The following is a 17,499-nucleotide window of genomic DNA, read 5'->3' on the forward strand; positions in this document are numbered from 1 at the left end:
ATGGGACTGAGATGAGTACTAATTGCTCAGTGCAGGAGGACATACACACACACACAGTAAGTCTTTCAGTCTGCCGATAGTCTTTCTGCCTATCGGTCCACTAAAACTGGTTGAGAAATCAACTTGTCTCATGTTGTGTCCTGGATGAATTGAGACACTGTTTCTAAATATCCTATTTATACATTTATGATATTTATATGTCCTGCACATCCGTGCTGCAATTTTGTGTTGCTTATTCCAGGAATTACACACAAACATTGATATACAGGCTTGGTCTAGTTCTATATCTGACATGTACAATTACCAGTGATGATCACCCGTACGATTTTGTAAAGGCAAACAATTGAGATGGTGCAAATGACAATAAGGCATAATTAATCAGTTAGGAACATATTAATTCTTTATGGACAGTTACTGTGGAAGTGTAATGCCCAATCATTGTATACGCAGCTTAACCTGTGCCGAGATAAATATACCGGCAGGCCCTTCTTTAAAGTTCTGACTAAGCAATGAGGCCAGAGATAGAGGGGAATGAAAGACAATACATACAACAGATTAAGTGAAACCATCTTATTAGAGCGTGTATTATAGGGACTTACCGTTGTAGACGAGTTCAGCAAATTTGATCCCGAGGCCCTGTTTGATGCGACGCACTTCTTTGTCCATGGTAAAGGTCTCAATGTCTAAATGAGCCTGGAACAGAATTGTGCCTCCTGGGGTTTCATAAATCCCTGACGAACAGAACAAAAAGAATACAAAAAATGTTGTATCATCTATCACGTTTTTGAGACACAAGTTATAGAAATTGTAGCAAATAGTACACATAATCCTCCACCACATCACTTCATTTGATCACAACAAGCACCTCTGTCCACATTGCCATCATCAGAGGCCATTCATAGGAATACAAGCCCTGTTCTTCTGACACAAAGCTCTATTAGCAATCAGCCGGCTGACAGACAGGCCTTCACAGCGCTCACAGAACATGGATGAGCCTGTCCTTTGTAAATGACAGGGTAGGAGGCCCCTGCCAGCCTGGAGCCCGGACCTGGGCTCTGCCTACCCTGCAATTTACCCCCTCTGGACAGGGAGGGAGGGGTGAGGGGAGAAAAGATGAGGTAGATGGCAGGAGAAATGAAGCTGCCAATCACATGTCAGCTAAAACAAAAGGGGGGCAGTGGAAGTGCTCCCTGACAGATTTGAAAACAGAAATTGGAGCTTTATCAATGACATCCATTTTTGTCAGGGCTGAAATTGTGAAAAACCTGAGAGTAGGTTTCCCAAGCCAATACATGGTTTCTCCCATCATCTGTCAATTTGAATGATGGTCACATAAAAATGGATTTACTGCCAACCAGAAGTTTTGAAGCCAACAAAAGACAGCTAAATGTCACAATTTGAGTGGTGTATTATCTTTAAAACGTGTTTCTGCCATTTAAACAGATTAACACCATTTAATCTCTTCCGATCTGGGAAGCAGCTCAAATCTGTAAGACCCCAAACACTCCTAAAGCGTTCCTGATCTGAAAATGGAGAAGCACCTTCTTTATGCTGGCGGCCAAGAGCTTAGCAATGCTGCTAATTGTCTAAATCCTCAAAAGGTTTCCACCTGAGCTAGAACGGCTCGTGGCTTTTTAGTGATCCAGGGCCACGGAGGGCACGTAGGGACATTTCCGTTGGCTCTATCAGATAAATCAGTTAAAGATGCCCTCCAACACAACTTGGCTTAAGTACCCAAAAAGAGAGCTGGCTTATCAGCGAGGAGCAAACAATGAAACGCTATCTGGGCCAGCTCCGACAGTGGCAGTTTAGTTAAGCTTAAAGAGACAACACCCCCAGTGGTTTTGGAGTTTTAACTCTTTCATACGGTTACTGCAGGTATGCTAACCATGCTGCAGGCCTGAAGGGGTTCAGGTCAAAATGAATTCTATCTGAGCTGATCCCCTTTAACCCTTGGGCAAAGAGTCCATCATAAACAGGCAACACATGTTTAAAAAAGCAGATCAATATCTTTAAATGAAGATTTAAGTACAATTTAAAGTGAAACTGTGCTATTTAGAGGAGGGACATTCCTGTATGAGTAAAGTCAATACATGGAAACTACATTTAAAATGTTTTGGGGCTGTAAGAATGATTTCAGTGCATCAGTCTTTGAGTTTTGACAGTAGCAAGGACTGGACTTCAGGCAGCCTGTTAATGATTAAGAGACACAGCAATTTCCGACTGCTTTTGATAGGTGCACCTCCGCTAACGCCATCACCGGTGCAGAGGTCAAAGGCATGACAGCACTGTGACAGGTGGGAAATGTTAGTCTGACACACAGGCTGTTGAATGTTTTGTAGCACAGTGACAACATTCTTGACAAACCATTTCAAACCCCCCCGCCTCCCTGACCCCACACAAATAAAAATGAACCAACACAAATAGGTATGACATGTGCCCATTCAATCCCTCCCATCATCTATTGTGCTAACAAGACTGCCAGTCCAGAGGAGACCAACATGTACACTTGATGGTAGTTATTCAACCACTTGGACACCTTGTGCTCCACCTCTTCCTACTGCTTCAGTGGAGGAAAAAGCTTTGATCTTTTGTTCAGTCGAGGGGAGAGAAAAGTGGGCTTCCCATTTTCCAATTTCTACCTGCCAAGTTGCGCCACAGCTACAAGTCTGTTGGCCAGTCAATTTGCCAATCATAAAACATATGGGGGGGGGGGGGTGTGCGTCATGCAAGGCCAGGACAGCTCACTGCCCTCGTGCATTAGCTGCAGTAACACATGTAGAGATCTAACAAAGGAGCTTTTCAAGTTGCCTGTTGACACCAGAGATAAAGAGACAGAAACCTCCCTGTGCGACTGCATGTGCACATACGTGATCCACTGTGTATTTGTGTGTATCCAGTGAAGCGTGTGTGCCGTTATCTTGTTCCCAGTGTGGGTGTTTTCTGTATGTTTGTGCATGCATAAGAGAAGGAAAATAACTTCAGTGGCTTTTATTCCAGGTGAACCAGAGAAAAACCTTTCCTTGAAGGAGAGTGTGATTTTCATCCGGCCCGCTTTAATGGAAGTGGAAAAGCAGGTGTGACAAAAAGCACTCATGTAAAATAACTGCAAATTGCATGAAAGCCCTGGACAGACACTGAAAGGAAAGCTTTTGAATAGATGTAGAATTAAAATATTCAGTCATTTTTCAGAGAAAGTGCCAATATGTCTCCCTGCATATTACAGCGTATATCACTGTTTGTCTATGTGCACCTGTCAGGCTGATTTGTATACAGAAAAAAATATATCATTACCTAGACAGTTGAAAATAAATATAAATGTTTAATTCCATACCTCTGGACTTCATGCCAATGAAACGGTTCTCTACAATGTCAATCCGACCCACGCCATGTTTTCCACTAAGAGAAGGAGGGCCATACACATTTCAGTGGAGAAAAACCTGCTAGATTCAAACATAATTATCTCTTTATACACAATATATAATTACAAATTCCAATGAATACAGAGAAAATAAAAAATAAATCACACCCTTATTTTAATAATTGTCTTAGTGAAATGTCCAAACACCTATGAGCATCATTGGTATAGTGATAAGAAGAAGCTTTTGCATCTGTTTTGTTCATCATCTACTTTCCTAAAATATGATATTTAGAATAGCAAAGCTAAAAAATAAATAATCCCTTGACTAAACACATTTATTCGACGTAATACATGTTACAATTTAGTTTTCGATGCATGTAATGAAGAAGCAACTTTAACTTAAACAGATGCCTTATAAAATCAATTACAATGTATAAAGTTAATGACAATTTCCCCCAAAAAGCCCTCATCTGCAATGAGCTTCTAACGGGGTAGATCACATATATCTCCTCAGACGGCTGACCTTCAGTACTTTTTATTTATGTCGACAGAGAGTGAGACAGAGTGGAGGAGACAGGGGAGGGAAAGCTCTGCTGGGATCTGATCCCAGACCAGCAGCGACAGACACACTTGATTCCAGATGTGGTGCGCTTAACCACTGCTCCACCTCTGGGGACACTTACATAAACATAGTAAACAAATCATACGTGGAAGGTAAAGGTGCTTTCAAATAAAAGCTTTAATGATAACACAAAAAAAGGCTTACCCAATCTCATTGAGGTATGAGAAGATATCCAGGGGTGAGTCCTTTGATGTGCTCTCCTTCACATTGGTCACCTTCACAGGCACTCCTAAAGGGGAAACAATATTTATTATATTACAATTCATTTGTTTCTCATTTATAATCTTTGCCCTGAATTAATTGAATTTCATTTGGAACCCATCTTTGGGATAGTGTTAAGAATTCAATAAAACCATGTCACAATCTAACTGGCAGGAAGAAAAGTAGAACATTAGCATCAGTTTCAAGCTCTGCATTGGAACAAAGTTTATTGCATTTTTCCTATCTAATAGAAATAAATTCAAATCATAATTTGATGTTAAAGATTCAAAAACTGAAACAGCAATTAATGTAACATGTTCTTCTTATATTTGTAAGTTAAAAGAAATGTGTATTTTGATTTGAAAATAAAAATGTATTTTGTCCAGTAATTCAGTTTGTAGATATGATATCAATGTTTCATAAATATAGCCTTTAAACACAGAGCTGTCATGGTCCTTTTGGGCTTTTTTGGAAGAAAAACAAACACACCTGTATGCATTTGTATGATCAAATTCCAAACAAGAACAGAAGTCTACAGGCTAATCTCCAAGTAATGCAGCACCCAAAGATTCATTCAAGATTCAAAGGCTTATTGTCATAACATACAAAACTACGGTGTAATTATGTTATTCATGAAAAACTTAGATTGGAGGTTCCTCAACAATGCAATTTACAAGACATACAAAAATAAATATAAAAAAAACACAATTAAAAATAGTGCAAGCCCAAAGAGATTTCCAATTATATCGGATAATAAAATCGACAAATAATCCGCACGAATCTAAATTGATACCTGACAGGAACAGTTAATCGACCAGTTTGTGAAAAGGCTTTTAAGAAACCAATTATAAAATAAAGAAATCGCAAAGACTTGATACAATTTGCTGACAAGTGCTCATTATCTCAGCCACTGAAATCAATAGCTGTCAGCTAAAAGTAAAAGCCACCACAAAAGGAGGTGGTGAGAAAGGCTAATAAATTCAAAGGCCCAGCTCATTTGAAAGCTGTGAAATCGTGGGCAGGCCTTTTCCTAATTCAATTACACACGCAGCTTTGTTACCCATACTCTCCTTAGCGCTGAGATTTTTTGCACCACTGGGTGTTTGTGTGTTCATGCGCATGTGCAGGAGACAAAAAAAAAACAACAAGTTGCAGATTCATCATCATCCATCTACCTGGTATCATGTCTCAAACACACACACATTTTCTTTTCCTTTAAACACCCACGCTCAATCCACACACTTCCTCTCTAAAGCCTCTTAAACCAAGTACACATCAATCACTGTCATGGACCTGCTTATTCATGGCCTTCAATGAGCAACATGGGGCCAAAGGTGGAGGCGAGGAAACAAACACGAGACATGGCTGTGTGTCCTAGTGTGTGAGAAGGGAATATAACCATGTGCGCACTACACAAGAAGAGGATAAGATCTGCTGATATTCCCTCTTCGTCCACACAGTGCTCATTCCTATACACACACACTTTAGCATGCCTGCAGTTGTCAGTCACACAGCTTTGAGGTGAAGAGCAGCACTTCTGTTGGCCTTTCAACCGGCGCTTACAAAGCTTTGATAGGAATGACACGTGAAGGACTTGACACATTTTTTCAGACAAGGGCTTTGTTAATGGCCCATTCTCATATCGCGGGAATCGTGCTTGCTCCCATGGCAGAAGAAAAACCTACCTCCCAGTGCAGGAGAGGGCAGTGTGGATGGTGCATTATCAAAACTGCACCCCCTCCCAGATACCTAATAATTAGATTAAAAGTTCAAATAAATTAAGTGTCTGAACGTGGGAGTGTAGGGGCTGGCCTTTCGTCCCTGCGCTCTCTTTTTGCTCACTCTCGCCATCATACGGGTTCGATCATTCACTGAGGGCTCTTTTTCTCTCTCCGTGATCCTTTTCTTCAGTTTTTTCGCAGCCTAACAGTGCAGACAATGGGAGCACAGACACAGTTGTAGGAAAAATTACTGCTTTACATTTTTCCTCTCTGTCTCTTTTTCCTCTATGCTTCTTTGGTATGAAAAGAGGGAGGGATGATTTTTTCTTTTCCTTCTTAAAATAGGGAGAGAATCTGGGAATGGAGTGTTTGACGGGGGAAAAGGTTCCTGTCGTTAAATATTCTTTTTTAATCAGTGAGAAAACTTTGGTGAGAAAGGCAGGGATGAAAAGGTGGGAGGGGGAATGAAATGAAACATTCTTGTGCTGATCTTGTGCTCAGAGGGAGGAGTAGGCTCGGGCCTTTGTGTGGACAACTAAAACAGCTTTTGTCATAGAGTGCTCAATAAAAGGCACAGAGAATATGTGTGAAAACGTAGCGCAGGCCTGCAAAGAACCCGCGAAAGCAGACTCGATTTACTACTGCATCTCTGTTTGACAAAAGCATATCTCACCTCCAGCTGAACTGACACCAACCTACTTGTTTCTTTGAGAAACTGCTAACACTTTACCAGTTTCCCAAGGAAAATATTCAGAACACCGTTTCAGTGCAGATACATATTGACTTCTCAATGGCATTTTAAATCGTCACTTTCAGCAGCTTAAGTGGTCACAAATGTTCCCACCAACTCTCCTGCCAACCTTCTGAACTTCCCTTATATTACAGCTCATAAAAGCTACCCATTAAGTCAATATGATCAGAGGAGCTAGTGTCTCTCCTCCGATTGAAGTTAGTGATCTGCAGCTTCCACTAGTGACCAGGAATGAAGGGACATCTGTGCCATTTGCCCCAGGCTGGGATGTTTCTTGCCATTTACTCTTTACGCAAGCATGTGACACTTTCCACCATTCAGCTCGGCCCTCTTGGCAATATATCTAATGAGCGTTTCTCTGGCCCCTCAGGGCTTGGTGTATTAGCTGGAGTTAATGCTTCCGGCCTGTGTGTGCCCTGGAGCTAAACATGGCAGCTTTGGATCGAGTAATGCTGTGAAGGGTTGAGGATAAGTCTGGGTGGTCAGGAAGGGTGATAAAGTGCAACAGGGTCAGTGTGAGAGCTGTAGCCCTGCGGCCATAAACACCAATGTTAAGTAATAAGGAAGAACGTGGACCCTGAGTGAGGATGGACCCTGTATCTCATTGATGCAACAGAGAAGTTCAGAGCTGATAATTAGATAAACAAATCATGCAAAGTAAACCTATAATAGGAAACAGCCTATTGCAGCCAATCAAATGTAATCAACTAATCTGATTGCAAATTAATTTGACCTAAAATCGGACATATTGCAAGCTCAAATGCAAGAGACCAGGTTGCATTAAGCAGACAAACACTAAATCAATTTCACAAATATAAGGCCGATTATATTCCAGATGTTTTAAATTGTTCTACTTAATTGTGTTGCAGATCTTTCTTATATATAAAAGGGAATTAAAAAACGCATTTTGTATATATTAGATATTTTTTGGCATTAGGTTTTTAAAAACTGTCAAGGTGATAAGGTTAAGGCTGACAGATATCAACAGGTGAACCGTGTACGAAGCACAAACCGTTGCTGAACTCTATCTCAAGTACATCGGGGGTGTTGGGAGACTCTTCTGGGTTCTTGGTCATCAGGTACAGGTCAGCCGGAGCATTGCTCTGAAACACACACAAAGACACACACTCACTCTATTTCACACACTTGATTCCCCTTGATGAATAACGCAGACCTTCTGAGACCTCATCTAAGTGCGGATGGGGAGACTATTGTGTGAGGTGATAACGGACAACTCCAGACATAGCGAGAGAAGAAAAGAGAGCATGATGCGTGAAAAAAGGGAAACCTGAAAACACCATCAAGAGTTGAGTGGGGACGGAAAAAAAAAAGGAAAAGAAAATCAATGTTCCATTTTTCTCCTCTATTTGATTCATTTTCCCTGCGAGGCCCTTCACCACAGGGGGAAGACGGGGTAAAGTGGGAGGCAGCGAGAAAGAGAAAGGGCAAAAGAAAGAAATGACTCCTATCCACGAGAATAGTGAACACTTGACAAGTCAAATCACACCTGATAATATAAAAGGAACCTATTTGTTCTCAATATTATTCTGCCTGTCTGTGAAAATCTTAGATCTGATTCTATCATGTACCTTTGTTGCCTACATGCTTTCACTTTCTCTTGTCTTCCAGTTTTCCAGTTTTGATTTTCTGACTGACATTTCCCTTTTATTCTATTTCAAATGACAAATGTTGAACATGGGCATCACGCAGCAAACTCCACACCCTAAATCCACTAAAGTTGTCCTGGGTGACAGATGTTTGTTGTTTTTCCAGATGGTGGGAGCCAGTAAAGATTGCAGTAAGTCAGCGTTGGGACCTAAAAGAGCGTGGCAGTCTGACGTGTCCGCCCAGCGATGTGGCCCTCCAACAATTACACAGCATTAGGACAAGGCGATGGCCAATGTCTCCTGAGCTGAGGCAAATTGCAGGGGGACTATGCAAAATAACTACTGGGTGCATTTAAATGGAAAGCTTTACCAGACACTAAATCATCATACAATAACTAATCGGCATCGGCTCGTCGCCTGTGAGTGAAGAGAAAACGAGCAGAGCAATCACTTTCCTTCCTTTTAACTAAACACCAAAATTGACTGGGAAGGCGCCCGTCTTCCTCTCCTTTATTTTCTGCCTCAATGCCCTGAAAGATGCCAAATGAGAGTGAACAGGAGAGGGGTGAAATGACTCCCCTAAAAAGCCTTTTGATGCATACTTTGAGGGGGAGGACGATGGACTGAATTTTAAATACTGGAGAATGTGAAAGTATATAGTTCCTGTGGAGGCTGCTTGTAAACCAACAGTTAACATTTCCAATCTTCAAATAAAACACAGTGCATATTAGCCTTGTCTGTATGTGTTGCTAACTTATGAAAAACAATTGAAAAGTGTTTATTATTTTTTATGTTTTTTGACATGTTATGCACTTCTTAAACAAGCAGGCCAAGATTAAGTATTTCTGCAAAATACAGATAGCACCTAAACAACCACTTTTTCTTTAAGCTTTTAATGAAAGAATATCTCGATTTCTGGTTAAGAAAGAATTAAAATTAATTTCCAGTTTTAGTTTATAACCTATTTGACTCTGTTGCACAAAATCATTTACTACTTAACTGCATGGCTTAGATAGAAGTCTAATTTTAGAACAAATTCCACTTGTTGAATTAAAAACAAAGTTAAAATCTATAAAGTCATGCTTCTGGCTGAGGAACGCTTGAAAACTCATGCATGCGCTAACCAAGAGAGCTCAAACTTACTCTTGGACTATTGGATACAAAGAAAAAAAAAGGGAATAGGCTTGTTTCCAGTGAGCCAGAGATCAATGCATTTCAATTCAAACCCCCTGCAGGTGGACCTGTCCCAAAGCCATGGTCCTGAAAGAGTGGAAAAGGTAGAGACAGAGAGGGCGGGGGCGGGGGGTATTGGTGGGAAATGGGGCATGAAGCTCACCATCATGTAGCGCTGAGCAGCTCCTTTGGCAGTCTTTGCTCCTGCCATATTGTTGTGCTAAACGTGGCCCATACAGCAAAGAAGAGGGCTGACGCATGAACTTAAAGCAAGTACATTTCTATCTTTCCACATATTAGTTGCCTCATTGGTTTTCAATCGAAACCAACAGAGCCAAAAGAGGGAGAGGTGGCAGGAGGGAGAGGGGGAGGAAAGAAGCGGAGAGTTGAGAGGGCGATAGAAGAGAAGAGGATGGCGAAAACCTATTTGGCGCAATGATTTGGAAATTACACTTAAATCACCATGTTTCAAGTCTGTCATTGTCTTTCAAATGCAAACATGGTAAATTGAGACAAGGATAAACCAATATACGCATACTGAAGAGACATCACATTCTTAACACCACGGTTGTTTTGGTTAATGCTATGTCCTCGGATGAATTGAATGAGGATAACAGGCACCTTTACATTGAAGCAAAGCTATAGAGATAGCGAGTTGGACGCAGGTAGCGCGGTCTAAGTATAACAGGTCAGACCAATCACACCTGAGGGCAGCGAAGGCCGATTACAAACACTGACCTCCTTGCTTCAAAGCACACATACACCTACAAGCCCACTTCCTTCCCCTACAGGCATCCTATGTCTGTCCTTCTTTCCAGCCAGCCATGCGGCCAGCAGAAAACAAGATTTCATTTCCTCTAGGTGAGCGGAGGAGAGGCGTCACGCTCCTTTACTCCTAATCAACACGAGCAGCGGCCCATCAGCTCCCTGATCAAAGAGCGCGGTGGGCCCGAGGAAGCCCACTGACACAGGCTATAATTAAGACTGAGGTGATGTTTTAATGACTCAGGACGAGTGTCAGGCTGCCTCAGGCTGGGCCCTGACTGCTCATGTGTGGAGGAAGTATGGGGAGAAAACTGCTAACAAATTGCTGATCAAATCTGATGAATACCTCAACATAAGAAATGAAGAGACATGTCTATAAAATGCCTAGACAGTACTATAATGACCTACGGATGGATGATATGGGTTAAATCTTCAATGGCGGAATTAAGCATTTTACAATGCAATGCCGGGTATGAATCCTAATATGAGTTGGAATTCAATTGAGCAAAAATAGAAAGATAACTCCAAATAATCCTGTTAATTAAATATAACATTACAAATCAAAATCCTTTAAATGCAGTATATCCATAAAGTAGTCCTTCTAACTGTTTTGCAATATTGCTTTAATGGTTCAAACAAGAACAGATAGATTGAGGACATTTTAAGTGTGATACATTGTATTTACGACAACCTCTATTCTACACATGATAACACCAGTTGCCCTGGGCACATGTCTTCACATAGGTTAATGCTGCCAGATGGGGGTGAGTTAATAAAAAAAGTCACCAGGCCATTGTGCTACAGGCAAGGTGCTCCAGGGTTATCAGGAAGGATACAGTGTTAATCATAGAGTAACCTGAACTCTGCTGAATCTTATCTACAGGAGAACATATGAGCGACCATTTGGACATTTCCTAATCTGACTGTGTTGAGCAGAGAGGGGCCTTTGTACGTTGTTGGGTTTGAATAGTTGAGGTCCACCCTGTGCCTTAAGGGCTGTAACTGGAGGAGAGACAGGCTGATACAGAGAGGAGATACTTAGAACAAGATGACCCCGTGGGTCAATCAGAATCTGTCATGTTGGTTTGAGTTGGGTGAGAAATTCTCGGTTTTTTACATTTGCATTAATAACCTGCTTTTAAAACCATGTAAATAGATATTTAACCTAAGAATTATATTAAGATGTTGTTGTTGTTGTTAGTGTGATGTTGATGTACTCTGACCCTAATTAACAAACTTGGAAAAAGTCCAATTACCAGAGGGGGACGTGCCCCCAGAGATTTTGGCTGCTAAAAATTACTCAATAATCCCAGCTTGTTTCAAAGTTCCAAATAGAATGTTGTGCCCTGCCCCTGTGTAATGTATTCAAATCCTTTTATCACTATGGACCCATGGACCATAAATATTTCATTGAATTTAATGCCATTAATCGATTCAATATTGGAGTAAATGGTCCAACACAAAACCCCTGAATGAAATCAGTTACACAATACTGTCATCATACATCGCTATGCCATTGAGCCGGTTCGCCTCATTCTTTTCAAAACATTTCTCCACAGGCCGACCACTAAAGAGGCAGCGGAGGGGTGGGAAAGGGACAGAGAAAGAGAGAGATAGAGGTCTGTGAGTTACAGTGCCCTGCCCCTGCATCTCCACTCCAACAGAGTGGGACCCCTCGCCTCCTTGTGACACCCCGTCCATTGGGGACTCATCTGTCTGGCGCGCTGCCTTTGTACTTTACTGTTACTGGTGACATTTTGGTGTCACGGTGTCACGATGAAATGGCTCCCCTCCCACGTCGCAGCCCGCGGCGGCGCAACCAGTGGAACAATGAGGTCCCGAGGAGTTGGGGCTGGAACTCAGGAGGCCCCAGCTGGGCGCAACGCCCTAACCCTTCCCCCTCCCCGGCTCCCATGAAATCGGGAATTAGTCGAAGCGTTGCTGACGACAAGTCAGTGTCTGTGTGTCCCAGGCTCTTCCCAGGGCCCGGCGAGGACCCGGGGTGAGGAGAGACAGAGACACAGACACAGCGACCAAGGGATGCGAGCTTTGGGGGTCATCGGGGGCAACCTGTATGTACTGCGCTGACCTGTGACCCCAGCAGAGATCAAACTCTGATTCACCCATGGCACTGTGGGAGAGAGTGTTGTGTTTGTCTCTGGTGGGGGTGGCATGGGTCAGCAGAAGGGACCGTAACAGTGCTGCTGTGTTATTTTTAACGTTACTCCAAAAAGGGTGAAACAAATATATATGTTGTTTGTTGTTGACATTATGTGTGTGTGAGACTGTAAATATTTACTGTACTATATAGCAAACTGTACCAATACTAAAATCTATTCTTCAAGGGCTGATGAATGTTTTGTGTACATCGACTGTCCAGATGTTTATGCAGAGCCTCAAGACATTTTATCTTGAACTTTTTGGGTGTACATCTTTTTTTCACCTGTAAAAATAGTGCTAATGGCTTCAATTCGTTTTTGCAGGTTCTTGTATGATGGGATCAGTGATTTAGATTAAAATTAAACAGTTTCGATAAAAGTCAGAAATGTCATTGAGCATACATTTCTGCGAAACAAAAATATGGTATTTAAAGTGACTTTCCTGGAATTTAACCAGACCTTTTGTTTTATTACATTAAATGTGTCTGTTTCTTAAAGTATTATATCAGCACACTCATTAAAGAAGGGGCAAAAAGAAGGACAAAAGTAATACCTAATAGTATAGGACTAAGGAAAGGAATCAGAAATGTATTGTCATGCCATTAGGAAGTGGTCTTACCTTTGGATTCTCCAGGATGCCGGACTCATAGCTGTAGAAAAAGATTATTTAGTCTATTATTTCTGATTGAATAAAAAAGTAATATAGAAACGGAAGACTCCTACCCACCTTATATGCATCAGGTTGGCATCCATGCTCCATGGTGCCTGAAGAGTGACCGGCACAGGGATGCCATGTTTCTAGAGTTTGACATAGAGAGAGAGTTGTTCATTTAAACACTGTTACATACCTGAAAGCTAAAAGTACATAAAGGTAAGAAACTATAAATCAGGGCTATACCTGCCTGTCAGAAATCTGAGAATACAAGGAACCAAGCAAACTGGCTGGTTTTTGGCATGCTGTGAAACTAAATTGCATTGTTTTCCTCACACTGCTTTTGTCTTAAAGAGACGGCAGTGAAAAGAGCAAAAACAATCAACCAAGAATGATATGTTTGGTATGTTCAAAGGGAAAGTCAAGAATGTAGTGTTTTAAGATTGTGAGATATCAGTTCTCCAACAAAAGAGTGGTGTTCACTAAAACACCATGACCACCCTCTAGTGGGGAAAAACCACAATCTAATGGGGACATATGAGCCGTGTGCAAAGGATTGCATACATGGTCAAAATAATATAAATCTGAGAGTGGTTTAGTTAAATGTTAATAATCATGGGTTTGAAATGAAATGAAAGTAGAGAGCATGGATGAAACAATCAATCTTTTAAAAAAAGGATTGAAAAAAAACATAACATGAGGAACGCTCCATACAGATGTAAAATAAGGACATGAGAGTATTTGAGAATGGAATAAATTGAAACAATAAATATATTTTAGGGCTTTTTTTACAATAAAATGCAGCACCCATATTTCTGTAATCACTGCTTTTCTTTTCTTATTATGCTCCTGAGATATCATCCTGCTTTAGAGACATTTCAAATGTAATACTTTTAGGTTGAACTTTCATCTGTGACATATTGGATATTTCTGTGGAACAAAACATTTTCTACTGTTTGGACATTTTATAGACTTTCTATTGCCTGCCCTAGATACCATTGAACTGAAAAACAGATTTTTCCATTTGACACAAACAGCCAGATGGAGTTACCTGTGCGTAGTCCATCAGATCTATTCTCCCCTTGAAGCGGTTGTAGAACTCGGGGACCCTCCACGGTGCGATGATCTGCACAGAAAAGACGGAGAGAGTGTCGGCCTCTGCAGCACTTTCATTTTTGAGATGCTGTGTCAAACAGTTCCAGCCATAACCTCCATACAGTAAAACAGCACACCTACCTTAACCTCAGGGTAGAGGGCGTAGCATGTGAGCTCAAAACGTATCTGGTCATTTCCCTGCAAAGCACAGACACGAAGGCTCAGCGTTATGTACCACATGGGAGACAGTGTTCAGCTGAAATTCTATTAACAGTTTAAAATCAACAACAGGAAATGAAAGTGTGCATATAGGCGCTGAAGTTGTCATAATTCAAATAACAGTTTTGTGCAACTAACAGTCTAAACCCCATATATATTATAACACCAAATGTACAAAATTACTAAAATATATATTTTTAATAATTGCAGATTACTTTTATTTAATAGATGAATCGCCTAAGAATTCAGCTGTATTGCACAGCAGTGCTTGAGCAGTGATAAAGTTACATATAATTATTTGAGGTCTGTATAGCATGATGTGGTATCTGTCTCCATCTACAGGAAAACTGTGGACACTGCATTTCATCAAATGACAGTCAATAATATATTTCTGTAGAAGTGTAAAAAATTGGTAAAGGTATTGTATATTAAACGTTATATTAAACAAGTAAATAAAGAAGATTCCTTTATTCATTGACAATGTGTAATACTAATACTGTTCATAACATTTTAATTAAAATATTAGAGCCTTAGTCTAACATCTATTTTAAGTGCTTATTCTGACCGAAAGAGATGATAAGTCATGAAAACTTAACCAAAGGTTTACATTGTTGTGCGTCTTTCATCCCTTAACTTCTATTATTATATTGTCATTTTGTATGAGAAAATACAACAACTTCGAGGACTCCATATAAAAGCATCCTGAACACATTTTTGGTTAAAGAGCAATTTGTTTTCTTAGGTGCACAATATGTGAAACTGACTCAACACTTGTTGAGAAAAAAACAGTTGTTTTAATTGTATTCTAGTTTCACAACACTTTGTAGAAATGTATACATCTTATTGGTGTTTGTTTCTTTCAAAAGAGGTATCTATCCATACAATTGACTGAAATTACAATGGGTAAGTAGTCAACATTTAATGTGATGCAGGCTTATGACCTTTTCACTCACTCCTGACTCATACTAGTCAGAAATCGTTTGGCAGGCAGAAAAAACATATTTGCATTTTCCTTTGAGCTGCAGTGACTCATGTCATTTAGCTGATGGTTCAGTGCAAGGAGAGAAAAAATGCAGACACTAAATGATAACATCTGTCTTAGATTGGCAGGAAATCTAAGAGAATATTATTTTAGTTTCTGAATGTAGGAGGTCAGAAATGGCTCTGAGGAGGGAGGACTTCTGTTGCAGATTGGTTAAAAAAGTTAATGTTCAACATCATGTCCAGACTATGGACAGTGACCCTGTTATTTTGTGTTTAAAATTCAAACTGGCTGGGGCATGCTTGTGGATCTGGCAAAAAGCCTGTCAACACAATTTTGAAGCTTGAATTGCAGTCAAGGAAACTAGTCTTTATTTCCATATCATTCCCCAATTGTACTCATCTGTCCAAACTCTAGTCTAAAGGCAAGTTTATGTCGATATTCTTTAAATAGATGTCATTTGGATCTTGGATTTAGTCATATTGACAGATTATTTATCCTCCTTTCTCCAGAGTGTAGTCTCTCGTCTGGGGGTTGGTTTACCTTTCCAGTGGCACCATGGGAGACAAACTGGGCGCCCTCCCTGCGTGCGATCTCCACCTGACTGCGGCCGATGCAGGGCCGTGCGACCGCCGTGCCCAGCAGGTAACGGTCCTCGTAGACCGCATTGGCCTGAACTGCAGGCCAGATGAAGTCCTCCACAAACTCTGAACGCAGGTCTTCAATGAAAACCTGCACAAGAACGGAAGTCAGGGCACAGAACAGGGCTTTATGATTCCATTCATCCCCTTAATGAATTATTATTTATATATTTTCCTTCTAAGAAAATAACTGATTGTTTTGCCACAAAGAGACAGGTACTGATGTCCATTCGTAACAGCATGCTTTGACATTGTATTTGAAGAGGCTGGAAACTTGGTTTTGCTCAATATCATTGCAGTTTAAGGCCATAGAGAACCTTCAAAACCACATTTTAAACACTTGTTTACTAGTGTTACAATATACACTTGTTTACTAGTGTTACAATATCATATATATATGACATACATATAATATCAGAAGTCAGAGCTTCCTCATGACACATGAGGAAGCTCTGACATCTGATAGGATAACTGAAATTTGACATATTATGTCTATGTTTGCTTTTAGCACATGAATGCTAGATACAAAAAAAGAAATGCTAGATAAAAAAATGCTAGAAAATACCAACATGTTGCACCCTTAGAGCTACAGGGGACCCAAATGTCCCTTGTTTGGACCTCTTAAACATATCAGCATTTTGTGAAACAATCAACTGACTCTTTTCCAACAACTTTTGGGAATTTGGAAAAGTCAAGGTGAGAAGATTTCAACTACTGATGATCCTTTAAAGTTACATCATCTTTCATTCTGTATCTTACCTTCTTTGCGCCAAGTTTTTCTGCCTTTTTCCGGGCAGCTTCAAAATCTTCATCTTGCCCAATGTTGGCCTAGAAGAACACACATTAAATTGCGCATTAAAAAATACTATATAGAATTGGGAGGGATGAAACTCTCTTTAATGGTCACACATGCAGAGCACACAGCACACAGTGACATTTGTTCCCTGCTTTTAACCCATCCTAGTACCAGGAGTCTGGAACAATGTGCAGTCACTTCAGTTTAGAAATGCTGTGAAATGACATGCAAGCCCTCCATATATAAACCTTGGCTCATGACTGCGCAAGTGTTAACTCTGTCAATCGATGATCTTAGAATTCAGATCACGTCTGTTGAGATGTAGAGGCAATCTCCTCACAGAAACCAAGCATGCACAGCACCTTTGGGCCTGAAGAGGCTGCATGATCTCCTGAGCTGAACACTAAACAAAGGACCATTTACCTGTTAAGACAACACATTACTATGCTTTAGATATTTTTAGTATTTTATCATGTACATTTCGTTGCTTTTCTGATCATACCTTTCAAGAACATTAGGATGAGTCACATACGATATATTACTTTATTTTTCAGATCAAGTCTGAAATTTGACTTGCGTCACAGCAGCTCCATGTCCAACATCAACAGACAAATATCCAGACAAAATACATGAAGCACAAACAACAAACATTTAACATAACAGCACAATCAGTGAGAGAAAAGCTGCTCAAAGAGCCTTCAGTGTGCATTTGACCTGGGATTTAGCTCTGAATTTACTGTGAGGATTGACTGAT

General features: G+C 40.6%; 1 protein-coding gene across 1 annotated transcript in view; it reads right to left on the reverse strand.

Moving 5' to 3' along the window:
- The window catches only part of ass1 (argininosuccinate synthase 1), a 25,938-nt gene that overhangs the window by 5,674 nt on the left and 2,765 nt on the right, over window positions 1-17,499 (reverse strand). Inside the window, exons 3-12 of the mRNA XM_010780572.1 lie at window positions 16,709-16,777; window positions 15,852-16,040; window positions 14,249-14,305; window positions 14,064-14,138; window positions 13,088-13,158; window positions 12,980-13,010; window positions 7,669-7,759; window positions 4,128-4,212; window positions 3,335-3,399; window positions 600-731 (exon numbers count right to left, since the gene is read on the reverse strand). Of these exons, the coding sequence (XP_010778874.1) occupies window positions 600-731; window positions 3,335-3,399; window positions 4,128-4,212; window positions 7,669-7,759; window positions 12,980-13,010; window positions 13,088-13,158; window positions 14,064-14,138; window positions 14,249-14,305; window positions 15,852-16,040; window positions 16,709-16,777 (865 nt within the window). The remainder of the gene's footprint in view (window positions 1-599; window positions 732-3,334; window positions 3,400-4,127; window positions 4,213-7,668; window positions 7,760-12,979; window positions 13,011-13,087; window positions 13,159-14,063; window positions 14,139-14,248; window positions 14,306-15,851; window positions 16,041-16,708; window positions 16,778-17,499) is intronic.

The sequence above is a fragment of the Notothenia coriiceps genome, unplaced genomic scaffold (genome assembly GCF_000735185.1).
Source record: "Notothenia coriiceps isolate Sejong01 unplaced genomic scaffold, NC01 NC01_scaffold00000490, whole genome shotgun sequence".
Taxonomy (NCBI): domain Eukaryota; kingdom Metazoa; phylum Chordata; class Actinopteri; order Perciformes; family Nototheniidae; genus Notothenia; species Notothenia coriiceps.